Source organism: Caenorhabditis briggsae (assembly GCF_000004555.2).
Source record: "Caenorhabditis briggsae complete genome, chrV, whole genome shotgun sequence".
Lineage (NCBI taxonomy): Eukaryota > Metazoa > Nematoda > Chromadorea > Rhabditida > Rhabditidae > Caenorhabditis > Caenorhabditis briggsae.
Genome location: NC_013488.2, coordinates 4,947,499 through 4,962,023, shown reverse-complemented (window position 1 = coordinate 4,962,023; position 14,525 = coordinate 4,947,499). Strand labels below are relative to the sequence as shown.

The window sequence follows — 14,525 nt, the reverse complement described above, 5'->3', positions numbered from 1 at the left end:
CGAAAAGAAGGAGAGAGTGAGAAGGTGAGAGACGCAGAGAAACAGAGGAGAATGTTTTTGTTTACACAATGAGCGGGATGAGGGACCATCGAACGCTGATTGATTGGTGTGTTTGACCTTGGGTGCTCCTGGGAAACAAAATAAGGGTGGCCTAGAAAATTTGAGAAAAGTTAGGTCATGGAAAAAATATTTCAGAAATTCAAAAATTCAAAAATTCATAAACTTGGAACTTCAGAAATTCAAAATTTTGAAAACTCGAAAAATCCCAAAGTTTTAGAAATTCTGCAATTTCAGATTTTCGAAAAAAATTTCAATTCCAAAAACTGAAATTGCAAAAGAATTCTCAAAGTGTTTTTGAATTCTAGATCTGGGTTTTTTCTATTTTTTTTCTCCATTTTTCAGCAAAATGTGACTTTTTTTTTTCTATTTTAACTTCATTTTTTCAGCAAAATTTGACATTTCAGTAACATTTGACACTTACAAAACTTGACATTAATTACCATTTTTCAAACATTCTTTATTCCAAAATTTTAAATTCACTGAATTTCCAAAACAGAAAAAAAAAATCAGCGGAACAAAATGAAAAGCGAAATTTTCCATGTTTTTTTTTTCAAAATCAGATAATTGGAAATATCGGGAACTGGAGGATAAGAAATACGATTGCGAACGATTTTTATCTAGAACCTGAACAAAAAATATTGAAACGATTTCTGGAATTTTCAAATGATCCATTCGGTAACATTTCAAAAATTTAATTTTTTTCGCATTTTCAAAGATTTTTCGAGACTTGAAAAAATTTTTAAAAATTGAAATTGATGCAAAACCAAAAATACTCAAAACCTCGAAAATTTTCATAGTTTTTGAAACAGATTTTTTAGATATTTCCAATATTTTATTCAATTTTTTGTTTCAAATACAAAATGTATTGTTCCGTTTTGTTTAATAAAAAATGTTTCCGAAACGTCGGAATCGCTTGAACTTTTTTGTTCAGTTTTTGCAATAAAAATCGTTTGCTATCGTATTTCTTTGGTGTGTTTTTTTTCGAAATATTGGTAACAAACTATATTTTTGCTTTTCGAAATTTTGGAAAAATCTGAAATTTCAAAATTTCAGAATTTTAGAATTTTGGAATTTCTGGTTTTTTGAAGTTTTGGAATTCTTTAAATCCGATTTTTCTAAAATTCAAAGTTTTCGAATTTCTCAAATTTTAAAGGCTCTGCAGTTTTCACGGAATTTCGAAAACTAGGAATACAGAAGTTCTTCAAAAATCCGGAAATTCTGAAATTTTGAAATTCGGAAGTTTAGAAATTCTGAAATTCGGAAATTCTGAATTTCTGAAATCCTGAAATTTTGAAATTCTGAAATTCTGAGATTCTGAAGATCTGAAATTCTGAAATTCCGAAATTCTGAAATTCTGAAATTCCGAAATTCTGAAGTTCTGAAATTCTGAAGTTCTGAAATTCTGAAATTCTGAAATTCTGAAATTCTGAAATTCTGAAATTCTGAAATTCTGAAATTCTGAAACTCTGAAATTCTGAGATTCTGAGATTCTGAGATTCTGAGATTCTGAAAGTCGGAAAATCCAATTCTCCAAAAGTCTGAATTTATGGTTTTCCAAAGTTTGGATTTCTGATTTTGAGGTTTTTTATCGGGAATTCAACAGACTTTCCGGATATTTGCTATTTGGAAATTCTAATTTTCGACAGTGTCAAAAATTTTCGAAATACTTTTAAAAATTCCTGAATATTAAAAAAATATTGAAAATTTTCATTCTGAAATTCTGTTCTGAAATTTTGAAATTTTGGGAATCCCAAAATTTCTCAAATTCAAAAAATCGCAACAAAAAAAATAAATTAAATCCAAATTTTCAGATGCTCCTCTGTTTTCCCAAAAAGTTATTGTTGTTAATTGCACTTCTATCACTTTTACAATTCATTTTTTATAATATTTCTTCTCGAAAAAATTCAAGAAATCTGGAAAATCCCAAAAATCAAATTCTGCCGAATTCCGAAATCAAAAATGGAGGAAAATGGATAGTGGTGACAAGTGTAAACTATCCAACTGAAGATGTCAAGGTGATTTATATTCTCAAAATTGGAAATTTTTTGAATGTCTTGTCCTAATATTTTAAATTTTCTAGGTCATGGCCTAAATATGGAATTTCTAGATGATGACCTATTTTTTTAACTTTCAAGGTTATGACCTCATTTCGGTAATGGTCTAGTTTTTATGGAATTTTCTAAGACATGACCTAATTTTCCAGGTTTTTCAGATCACGCGCTAATTTTTCAGAATTCCAAGGTCACGAGCTAATTTTTGACGTTTTCAGTCATAACCTTTTTTGAATTTTTTAGGCCATGACCTAGTTTTTGGAGTCTTTAGGTCAGAACCCATTTTTTGAGTTCACCTATTTTTTTCTTAAATTTCTAGGAGATGACCTGTTTTTTGAATTTTCTAAGTCATGACCAAGTTTTTTGGACTTACTAGGTAGTGATCTAATTTTTAGGAATTTCCAGGTCACGACCTAATTTTTGAAGTTTTCAGATCATGAACTAATTTTTTAGATTTTCTCGGTCACCGCCTACTTTTTCGAAATTTCTAGGTTATGACCTAATTTTTCGTATTTCATAGGGCATGACCTAGTTTTTTGGAATTTCTAGGTCATGACAAGTTTTTTGGACATACTAGGTCGCGGCCTAATTTTTAGGAATTTTCAGGTCATGACCTACTTTCTCGGATTTTCTAGGTCATGACCTATTTTTCCAAATTTCCTAGGTTATGATATTTTTTCAGAGACTCGCATCAATAGAAAGCTGGAATCTCGTTGTCGTTGCTGACACTAAAACTCCAGAAGACTGGAATCTCGAAGGCGTTCATTTCTTATCAGTAGAGTTCCAGAAAAATCTACGTGGGTTTTTTTCGAAATTTTTTGAAAAACCTGAAAAATTTCAGCATTTTCTTTAATCTCTTCTCTCCCATATAAATCGTATACTCGAAAAAATATTGGATATTTGTATGCAATTTCTCAAGGCGCTGAATGGATTTATGATACCGATGATGATAATAAACCATATGATAAGTATCCATATTTTCAGACAAATACTTGACTGGAAAATTAATTTTAAGACTCGGACTTGATCAATTTGACTACGATGATACAGTATCAGGAGTTCGGTATACGGTAGAAAATGCAAAGGATGGGATACGGTACTTTTAAAAATTAAAATTTGGATTTTTAATCGATATTCCAGAAATCGGCTATTCAATCCATACAGATACGGAGGAATACAACAAATGTGGCCCAGAGGTTTTCCTTTGGAACATTTCGAGGTCAAAAAGGTTTTTTTTTTAATTTGGACTTTTTTTTAAATTTTAGAATCACACAAACGGAAAGGACAATCAAATTTTATGTCAAAAAATGAGCAGATCGGCTGTACAACAAGGATTGGTGCATCATGATCCCGACGTTGATGCTATTTATAGGTAAAATTTTTAATTTTCGAAAATATTAGATATTCAAAAAATCGGCCTCACTTTTGTGAATAGATCTATGAAAAAGTAGTCATTTTGAGCAGAAATAGGAGAATGTCAAACAAAATTTAGGGGAAAAAGCGAAGTTTTTTGAATTCTTGAGTTTTGGAAATTTGAAGTTTTTAGTTTTGGATTTTCGAATTTTCGAATTTTTTATTTTTGAATTTCCCGGAATTCTGAAATTCTTGAATTCCTCACATTTAAAATTCCTTACATTATTCTGAGATTCTGAACTTCTGAAATCCTAAAATCCTGAGATTCTGAAATTCTGAAATCTTGAAAACCTGGGATTCAGAGATTTTGAGATTCTGAGATTCTGAGATTCTGAGATTCTGAGATTCTGAGATTCTGAGATTCTGAGATTCTGAGATTCTGAGATTCTGAGATTCTGAGATTCTGAGATTCTGAGATTCTGAGATTCTGAGATTCTGAAAGTCGGAAAATCCAATTCTCCAAAAGTCTGAATTTATGGTTTTCCAAAGTTTGGATTTCTGATTTTGAGGTTTTTTATCGGGAATTAAACAGACTTTCCGGATATTTACTATTTGGAAATTCTAATTTTCGACAGTGTCAAAAATTTTCGAAATACTTTCAAAAATTCCTGAATATTTAAAAAATATTGAAAAAACTTTTGAAAAAAAGATATAAAGTTCAAAATGTATCTAACTTTTTAATACTTTCTAGACTTCTAAATGCGGACAAATCAACTGGTTTGGATGTGAAATTCAACAAATTTGCACCAAAAATCATTTTATCAATCGGCACTTATTCTCCGTGGAATTCGCAAAATACGTTATTTCACAAATCTGCATTTCACACTCTTTTTCTACCTACTACAGTATCCTTCCGGTAATTTTTTTTGGAAATTTTGCAAATATTTTCAATTCAATTTTTTCGCAGAACCACTGATATCTGGCGCTCTTTTATCTCTCAAAAAATCCTACATTTATCTGGTCTTACTGTATCTTTTGTGCCCACCAACGCAGTACAATTTCGAAATGCACATGACTATTTAAAAGATTTTAAGGATGAAAAACAGGTTTTCGAAGATTCTGGACGATTTTTGAAGTTTCTACACAATTGGAATTGTTCAAATGCAACAGTTTTGGAGGATTGCATGAAAAAATTGAGCGAGGACTTGGTTTTGGAAAAATTATGGGGAGAAGAAGATGCCAAACTGATGGGAATGTTTTTGGATGATATGAAAGTTATGGGGTGAGCTGGTTTTTTTTTTGAGTTTTGATTTCTGAAAAATTACGGATTCGGAGCATCGTTCACATTTTCTCGTATTTTTTTCATTTTTAAGAAGTGGACTAACTTTTACAAGTTGGCCTAGAAAAATCACTTTGCAAAAGTAAGCCTGGTGTGATTTCTAGGCGGTGAATATCAGGTCGTTTTTAAGTCGTTTTGGCGTGGTGGCCTAACTTTCGCAAGTTGAGTTTTCTAGGCTACCAACTTTTTTGGCCTAGAAATGAAATGATTTTCATTTGGTGTGTTTTTAGGCTATTTTGAGGTGGTGGCCTAACTTTTGCAAGTTTAGTTTTCTAGGCAACCACATGTTTGTGGCCTAAGAATGGCCTAACATCACTCTGGCGGGTTTTCTAGGTAGTTTTAACATGGTGGCCTAAGTTTTGCAAGTTGAATGTTCTAGGCCAACCTGTAGAAATGGCCTTGAAATGGCTTGATATTTATCTGGTTTGTTTTCCAGGCCATTTTGAAATGGTGGCCTAGAAAACTCAACTTGCTAAAGCTAGGCCATCAGGTCAAAATGACCTAGAAAACACAATAGAGTTATGTTAGGCCATTCCTAGACCAAAAACAGGCGGTGACATAGTTTTTTCATCGAAAAAATTTAACACATTTTTCAAAAATTTCTGAAAATTTTCAGTTTCGAATTCCCTCCCTTAATCGGGGAAAGTTATCAGGATCCATATAAAATTTCAAAAAATGAATCTGAAAGGAATGTGAACTGTAGAAGAATGAATTTGGAATTTGATTTGATAGATCCGAAGGAATCGGAGAATCAGGTAAAATCTAAAATCTGGAAATCTGAAAATTTTTGAACAATTTTCAGAAAATTCAAAAAGCAGAGCAAAAATTAAATTATTTTGGGAATTTAGCAGATTGGTGTAACCAGACTGGGTATTCTGGTAAGTGGATTTTTTTAAAGTTGATAATTTTTCAGAATTACAGAATTTTCGGAATTTCTGAACTTTTAAAATGTTCAATTGCTTAATTTTTGAGTGTTCGAGTTTTTAAAGCTCAAATTCATAAAGTTTTCAGATTTATCAAATCAGTTCCCATCTCCTGAGCAACTGGCTGATGATCATTTGGTTTTTGAGAACTATTCAGATACGGTAACTAAAAATAATTTGTCAATCAATTACCCTCCGCTAATTAAAGGTCCTAGTTGTTGTAAATAATTTCCCTTGGAAATATGGTCCAGGAATTATTCAAAGACTTTATCAGCCATATTTTGCCGCTGTCATTTTTTGTGGTTCTTGGTATCCGGACCAATTCAAGGACCAAGATAATTACACCTCAATTATCTCCCCACTTAATTATATTCATATAAATCCAGCTGAAATTTTAAGAGGGTATTTTGGATATCATTGTCTAACTTTGGTCCAAGAAATGGGATTGAATAATGTGAGAGGATATTTTTTCATGGCCGATGATGCGATTTTCAATCTTTGGAACTCAATTAATTTTGATTTTGTACATCATTTGACTGGTGACTCTTATGAGAACAGTACAAATTGGTGGAAAACGGAATATGGTAGGTGGAGAGAAGTTTTTTCTGAAAATTCTAGATTAAACATAAACATAAATTCAAATATTTTGAAATCCAAGTTTCGTAAATCAGTTAAGTTAATCTGAATCTCCGAAATTTGGAAACGCTGTATTCTAAAACGCAGAGAATCTGGAATTAGATTTTTCAAATTTTAGAAATTCAGAAATTCAGAAATTCAGAAATTCAGAAATTCAGAAATTCGGATATTCAGAAATTCAGAAATTCAGAAATTCAGAAATTCAGAAATTCAGAAATTCAGAAATTCAGAAATTCAGAAATTCAGAAATTCAGAAATTCAGAAATTCAGAAATTCAGAAATTCAGAAATTCAGAAATTCAGAAATTCAGAAATTCAGAAATTCAGAAATTCAGAAATTCAGAAATTCAGAAATTCAGAAATTCAGAAATTCAGAAATTCAGAAATTCAGAAATTCAGAAATTCAGAAATTCAGAAATTCAGAAATTCAGAAATTCAGAAATTCAGAAATTCAGAAATTCAGAAATTCAAAAATTCAAAAATTCAGAAATTCAAAAATTCAGAAATTCGGAAATTTAGTAAATCAAAAATGCGAATTTTTGAAAATCGAGAATTCGTCAATATAGAATTTCGAAAGTCGGAGAATTCGGGATTAATTTCAAATTTGGAAATATCCTAAATTAAAAAATTAAATACTTTTCTGAAAGTTGTAAAGCGAAAAAGGTTTTAAAAATAAATTAATTTTCAGGTCTGGAATCCGCCAAAAATATTCTACAAACCATCCAAAATACCAATGATCCCAAAATTCTGGAAACTTGGAAGCAATTGAAAATGGTTTGAAAGTTAATGGATTTTCGAAAAATAACCAAACCGTCATTAATGAAATGCTCTCGAGTCGAGGAAGAAGTGTCTCGGATTTGTAAGAATTTGAACCATTGAAATTTTAAAATTAAAAAAAATCGAATTTCAGTTTTTACATTCCATCATCTGCAATTTCTTACTATTCAAGAATAATGAGAATTTTCTATGAGCACAAATTATTTTTGGAAATCGCGGTGAACAAATTTTTGAAATCTATACATCATGAAATGTGACTTTTGGAATTTTTTGAAAAAAAAATGCAAATTTATTTTTTCAGATCTCTACCCCACCAATATCGGTATCTCTGGAAAAATGACAGGGGCCAATGGGACCAAATTTATTCAGAAATTTTGATAGCAATACATCCGGTTAAAATGAGTGGATTTAGAATTCCTGGGGATAGTCGAATAAGGTACTTTTTAGAAAAATTTGAAAATTAAAAAAAAAACAGTTTTCTTTTCAGATACTGTAGCTCCGTACTGAAAACTTGGTCACAAATGGTATTTGGAGGATCTCAAGGTTTTAATGAAACTATGATTTTGTAATTGTGATGGTGTAGAATGAATGATTTATAAAAACCTGAACATTCTGTAAAAAGCAACAATGTAAAAATTGAATTGTGAAAATTTTGAAATGTTTCTCGAAGTCTTGGAAAACTCCAAAAAAAGTTGGGATTTTCATAATTTGAAAATTCAGAAGTTCAGAAATTCAGATATTCAAAAATTCAGAATAAATTCAGAAAATGAGAAATTCAGAAAATCATAATTTCAAAAATCAAAAACTACAATAATTATGGGAACTCAAAAATTAAATTCGAAAAATAGAAATTCAGAAAAATCTAAAACTTCAGATAATTCCAGAAAAACCGGAAAATTATGAAAAATCGAAAAATACAGTGGTTTTGAATATTCTCAAATCCATATTTTAGGAAAGAAAATTCCAAAAAAAAAAAACCAGAAATTTTAGAAATTTTGAACTTATAACATTTCAGGAAATCAAGAATCCCAAGGAATTCCAGAAAAATGAGAAAAATCAGAAATTCAGAAATTCGGAAAAGTTGGAAATCCCTAAAAAGTCGAAATTCAGAGGTTCTGAAATTCAAAAAAAAATTCAGAAATTTAGAATTGAGAAATTTGGGTATCCAAAGCTTGCGCAAGTTGACCTGAAAATAAATCAAAAAATAAAATTAAAAAATCTTTATTTTAAAAATCATCTGGAATCACATAAGGATGCATTTACGACGTTTCTTTTTCATCTTTTCAACTTTCTGCCATGCGATTATTCGTGCCCTTTCCGCTTCCCTTTCTTTTCTCTCAAGTTCCTTCTTTGCGTTCCATTCAGCAAATTCCTTCGAATGATTTTTCTTATACTTGTCGTGCTCGATTTTGCGCTTCTTGATCGCTTCCGTTTCGTGCTTCAGAGCTAATGGAAAATACTTGATCTCAGGATCGAGCGGCATCTCTCGTAAAAACTTATCAAAATCTGATAAAACATGTACACAGCGGAAATTTTTATCTGTGTAGAGAAGATCAGGTCCATAAATAATTGAAAAGTCTCCTTCGATGCTTTTGAAGTAGGTTTCTTTATCATCTTCAATTGGCAGATTTAGAGTCTGAAATTATTTATTTTTGGGATAACTCAAAACTCTCAAAAAGAGCTAAATATCTTACTGCCTCTTCCAACAATCCAATTTGAAAATGCAAAGTCTCGCCTGCCTTCATTTCGGAATAAATTTGGGATTTATTCTTTTCCGTAGCTGTTGGGTTGAGAATTCGAAAAAGCAACGAATCAACGGTCACAAAAACGTCTTTAATCTTTTCGGAAATATTCTTCACTTGCACTTGTAGTGGATTATCCGGACTAATCAGAAAGTTTTTTGGAGTGATTTCAAATGGGAAATCCATTCAAAAAGCAGTTGAAGTAAATTTTGTTCTCTGAAATGTGGAAGTTTTAGGTTTTTTTTCTGGTGAAATTTGAAAGTTCTTACTCTATTTGAAAATTTGAGGAATATATTTGTTTTGAAATTTATAGCCATTTTTGTATACACGTTTATTTATTTTTGAAAAACAACGTGGTTAAAAATATTTATTCTTTCTTCAATCCATCATCGATAGCTGCCCAAAATGGATCTTCTTTAGTTGAAGGTGAAAGGATTTTACATTTGGAGAACTGGAAAAGAAACGATTGAAATTGAGAAACCTGATTCCACTTACTCTGACTACGAGAAGATACACCGTGATTACCCAGAGTTGTCTGATTTACAGCAAATAATTAGAAAGGTAAAATAGAGAGTGGCACAAAAACAGTGAAAAGTTTTTTGGATTTAAATTTCCAGCTACTCTAACCCATCCTAATCCTCGATAACTAATTTCAAACTTACTGTTTTGACCGTCCACTTGTCCGTTGTATTAGTGGACTGAAAAAGTGAGATTCGTCTGTGAGGTTTGTCCGTGAGGTTCGTCCGTGTGAGACGTCCGTGTGAGACGTTCCGTGTTACTCTTTCTTCAATCCATCATCGATACCTGCTTAAAATGGATCTTCTCTAGTTGAAGGCGAAAAGTCTCTTAATTTTTTTTTCAATTTTTCAGAATCATGAAAAGTCAAAATCAAAAGTGATAATTTTAGGTTTAAAAACATTTACCGTAAACACTCTAATAGAACGCCACCCGGAACGTCCATTTTCAGCCTATATATCTCACTTCTTCTGAAAGATATCAAAAATTGTCAACTAATAAAATGTTTTTCATGATATCAGCAACATTTTATTAGTTAACCACTTTCTGATATCTGTCAAAGATAATGAGATATATGTGGTCAAACTTGCCGATTTCTTTAGTGTTTATGGCAATTTCTAAATTTCTGATTTTTTTTTCTGAAATTTTATAGTTCTGGTAGTTTTGTGAATTCTCAATTTTGCTTTTTTGGATGTTCCAAATATCGAGAATTTCTGAATTTTTAATCAAAAAAAAATATATGAGTTTCAGATTTTTTTTCTGAAAGTTCGGAACTTCAGATTTTTTGAGATTTTGAGATTTTTCAAATTTTTGTGATTCACATCTTTAAACTTTTTGTAATTTCTGCCTTGTTTCAATAGTTTTTGAACCTTCCGGTACAGTGCTCATCATTATTTTTCGTCATAATTTCTTCAATTTTTGATGACTGATCATCGAAATATCACATGTATATAAAAAATTTAGTTACTTGTTTCTAGACATTTTCCCAAGAACTCATTACATTTTCTCACGGTTCACATGAAATGAAACAGAAATTTGGTCAGAAAGTTCAAAAAAAATTTTATGACATAAAAATCTGACTTGGAAATTTTTTTGAGCTGAAAAATGTATTTTGTCGAAAAAGTCTAGTTTGAAAAAGTTTTGAAAAAATCAAGAAAATCTTTAATTTTTTTCATATTACCTCAAAATTTAAAACTTTAATATTTTTTCCAGATTCCAAAAATGTCCCTGGACACAATTTTCACAGTATACTATGCATTTTACTTCATTTTTTCTATATCTGCTCAACTTTTTGTACTATTTTTGATTATATTTCATAGTCCATCGAACTTAAAAGATATGAAAAAATTAATGATGGCCACCTCGACTTCACAAATTATCATGTGCCTATCTGCGTTTTTGACACAAGTGAGGTAAGAGATTTTTGGAATTTTGAAGTTTTGAAATGTTGAAATTCTGAAATCCCCAGATTCGCGGTTTTTAAGATTATTGAAAAAGATAAAAGATTATTGAAAAAGTTAAAAAGATTATTGAAAAAGTTAAAAGATTTTGAATTTCGAAATTTCCGATTTTCTGAGATTTTAAGATTTTGATTTTTTGAGATTCTGATGATATTTAACAATTTATGAAGATTCTGAAATTCTGAGGTCCTGAGATTATGAAATTCAGAAGCTATGTGATTCTGAGATTTTGAAATTCTGAAAACCTGAAATTCCAAGATTCTACAGTCCTCAGATTCGTGGTTTTTAAGATCTTGAAATTTTGAATTTCAAAGCTTCCGATTTCCTGGGATTCTGAAAATTTGAAATTCTAACATTCTGAATTCTGGATACTGGAACATTAATAAATTCTGAGATTCTAAGGTTTGATTTTGGAGGTTTAGAGATTCTCAGATTCTTAGATTATTAGAGTCTGAGATTTTCAGGTTCTGAAATTCTTTTTTCGGATTTTCAGAGTTTTGGAGTTTCTAAGATTCTGAGTTTCTGAAATTCTAAGAATTTGAGATTCGTTCTGTAATTTCGTTCTGTACGAAGTTCTGTAATTTTAGATCTCTGAATTTTCAATAATTTGATTTTCAGAGGTTTGGATATTTTGAGATTCCGAAATTCTGAAATTCCGAGATTCTAAAATTTTCAGATTTTTTCAGAATCGTCCCAATTGACTCTTCAATTGCTCTTCTTTCATTTGGATCATGCACATTATTGGGTCATCAAGCTTGTCTGGCGACATATAACATGCTGAATGTGAGTTTTTTAAAAGTTCGCCAATTCAGAAACTTGAAAACTCGGAAATTCGAAAAAATATCACTTGTTAGCTTATTTTTCACACTAAAAATGCTGAATTTGGTTTCGAAAAAACTCAAATTCTCCCGATTTTTCACTTAAAATATAAAATTTGAATTCCAAAAAATATTTTTTTTCAGATTTTTAAAATTTTTTTCTGAAATTTTTTTATTTTTAGTCGGAATCATAATTTTTTTAAATTTAAAAATTCATAAACTCAGAAATTCAGTAATTCAAAGATTCAGGAATTCGAAGATTTCAAAATTCAGATTGAGAAATTTAGAAATTCAGGAATTTAGTAATTTCATCTGTGTTTCCAGACATCCGGATGTCTTGTCGTCGCTTCTCTCCTCCACATGATGTTCTATCGACGTCGTCTGCTGACGACGTTGAAAAAATTTTCCAATGGACAATTTTTCTTCAACTGTGTCATTGTCTATTTTTTGAGTGCAATTGTACTAGTGGGTTTTTTGGAATTTTTTGATTCTCAAAAAATTTTCAAAAAATTTCAGATTTTTTCATTCTTGGGTCCAACGGATTTCGAATTCATTCGAGCCCTGGTGATTACAAATTATCCATATATAGATTTGAATTCATACACATTGTCCGGATTTTCAAACGTCAAACATTTTTTCTGTTCAACTGCAACTGGTATTATTGCAGCACATGCTTACATACCACCATTTGTAGCATTGATATGGAGAGGGTTAGTGGAAATTTGTAATTTTGGATTTTCAAAAGTTTGATTGTGAGAGAATTACGAGGAATACTCGAGGAATTTTCAATGTGATGACCTAATTTTGACATAAGAATTTTCTCGGCCACCGTAGTCGATAGCCTAGAAATGACCTAACACCCGCTGATGTGTTTTCTAGGTCATTTTCAAATGGTGGCCCAACTTTTGCAACTTGAGTTTTCTAGGCCACCATGTTAAAATGGCCTAGAAATGATCTGATATTCATTTCGAGAGATTTTTAAGCCGTTTTGGGGTGGTGGCCTAGAAAACTCAAATTGGAAAAGTTAGGCCATCGTGTTAGTATGACCTAGGAATCACACCAAATGAAAATCAGTTTTACTCCTAGATCATTTACCATAGTGGCCTAGAAAACTCAACATGTGAGAGTCAGGCCGTCACCTCAAAATGGTCCAGAAATGATCTGATATTCTTTTGGTGTGTTTCCTAAGTTATTTTGAGATGGTGGACTAACTTTCGCAAGTTGAGTTTTCTAGGCCACCAACCTTTTGGTCTGGAAATGGCCTGATATTCATTTGGTGTGATTCCTAGGCCGTATTAACATCTAGGCCAACACATCTATGCCTTTGCGTTACTCTTTTTTTTTGCAAAAAATTCAAAAAAAAAAAGAAGAATTTTTCCAGAAAAATCGTTTCTGAAATCAATTCTCAACGGTTATCTTTGTCTTCTCGTACCCAGCTTCAAACTCGAAATTTCGTCAAATGTCTCACTTTTCAAACTTGTCTCCCATTATTTTTCTACGTTCTACCGTATACATTCTACCTCATTCAACAGATTTTTGGCATTGGTTTTACGATTACCGAATATTTAATTTTCCCTCTAAACACTTTTTCCGCAGTTCTGGACCCAATTTTTATGTTATATTTCATTAAACCATATCAACGAAAAGCGAAAATCATAATTTCCGAAATGTTTGGGCTGAGCAATCTCGGGAATTCGAGTACGGTAGCGACGGTGAATAGCAACACCTCGCAGGTGTGATTTTCAAGGAACTTGATGTTTTTATTTTTTTTTTTAACGAAATACGAAATTGAGCGAAAAATAAAGATTTTACTGTTTTTTTTTGGAATTTCAGAAATTTTGGGTTTTCCCATATTTAAGGCCAGACATGAAAGTCTACGGAGTTTTCTTGGAGCGAGATCATCTGACGAAAAGGGTGTGCGCCTGCGACCGATGCGCACTACTTGACGAGCATTTATTTCTTTTAGAATACACGGCTAAAAATATATTATAGATGGTAATCGAACCCGCGATGCGCGACCGATAGACAAGCGCGCTCACCTCTACACCACACGGCGCCTGTCGCACGGCACCCCAGCGCAACAAATGGCGAAAAATCGCGAAAGCGCGCTCTGCTGCTAATACAGTACCTTGTGTCGATTTACGGGCACCAAGCCATAAAATTTGCACTGAAAATCGCATTTTCTCGTTATAAAAAAGTTCTAGCTTTGTTTTTCGAAATCAATTCAATAGCAATTGTAGCCTGGGTCATTCTCCATCTAAAAAGTCCAAAATGTTGCATGTAGGTGCTTCCTAGGAAAAATTATTAGAGCTCGAAAAACCCGATTTTTGAATTTATTTTCAGAATCACATAATTTATAATTTCGATGACGATTGTTCGGATTTTTCTACTCTATATTGATCCTTCTACGCTGAAAATCTGTTTTTACGGGCTTGGAACGTGTCGTCGCCTATATTTTTCCCTTATTTGGTAACTGCAGACACAAACGTTTGGGCACAAAAAAATTTCATTTTATGACGAACTTTCAAATAAAAAAAGAAACAATAACAAGAATAGATTATCAAGCCCTCCGATCCCTCCATAGTTCTCATTTTCTAAAAAATTCGGCGGAGAAGTATTATCTGGTCATGAGCAACTAACCGCACTTTGTTATTGAAAAATCGTCGAAGATGAACGGAGAAGCATACCCGAGAATTATCTGAAAAAAAAATAAGAGAAAAAGCAAAATATTGCAGGGAAAACGAACCTTTCTAACGCGATTTTTAAAAATATGCAGGAAGCTGAAGGATCCACTGTTCAAGCCGAAAAACATTGGTGGAATCTGAAAAAAGATATCTGAATGTCATTTTTA

At 31.7% G+C, this 14,525-nt stretch overlaps 3 protein-coding genes across 3 annotated transcripts; 2 read left to right on the top strand and 1 right to left on the bottom strand.

Annotated features, from left to right (window-relative positions):
• Positions 1 to 1,871: 1,871 nt before the first annotated feature.
• CBG01120 lies at positions 1,872 to 7,707 on the top strand (the record flags this gene model as incomplete). The annotated part of the gene is made up of 15 exons (XM_045237000.1): positions 1,872 to 2,075; positions 2,794 to 2,908; positions 2,953 to 3,079; positions 3,127 to 3,207; positions 3,252 to 3,339; positions 3,377 to 3,483; positions 4,216 to 4,380; positions 4,432 to 4,746; positions 5,420 to 5,558; positions 5,606 to 5,681; positions 5,815 to 5,888; positions 5,935 to 6,314; positions 7,272 to 7,391; positions 7,440 to 7,574; positions 7,626 to 7,707. 15 exons carry the CDS (start codon positions 1,872 to 1,874, stop codon positions 7,705 to 7,707), a joined length of 2,208 nt encoding a protein of 735 aa, XP_045091746.1.
• Positions 7,708 to 8,381: 674 nt separating this feature from the next.
• On the bottom strand, positions 8,382 to 9,066 carry CBG01121 (the record flags this gene model as incomplete). Its single annotated transcript, XM_002635853.1, has 2 exons — positions 8,382 to 8,774; positions 8,833 to 9,066. 2 exons carry the CDS (start codon positions 9,064 to 9,066, stop codon positions 8,382 to 8,384), a joined length of 627 nt encoding a protein of 208 aa, XP_002635899.1.
• Positions 9,067 to 10,617: 1,551 nt separating this feature from the next.
• Cbr-srd-72 lies at positions 10,618 to 13,413 on the top strand (the record flags this gene model as incomplete). Its single annotated transcript, XM_002635854.1, has 5 exons — positions 10,618 to 10,808; positions 11,543 to 11,639; positions 11,999 to 12,139; positions 12,191 to 12,384; positions 13,056 to 13,413. The coding sequence occupies 5 exons, from the start codon at positions 10,618 to 10,620 to the stop codon at positions 13,411 to 13,413; spliced, it is 981 nt and encodes a 326-aa protein (XP_002635900.1).
• Between the last annotated feature and the right edge of the window lie 1,112 nt (positions 13,414 to 14,525).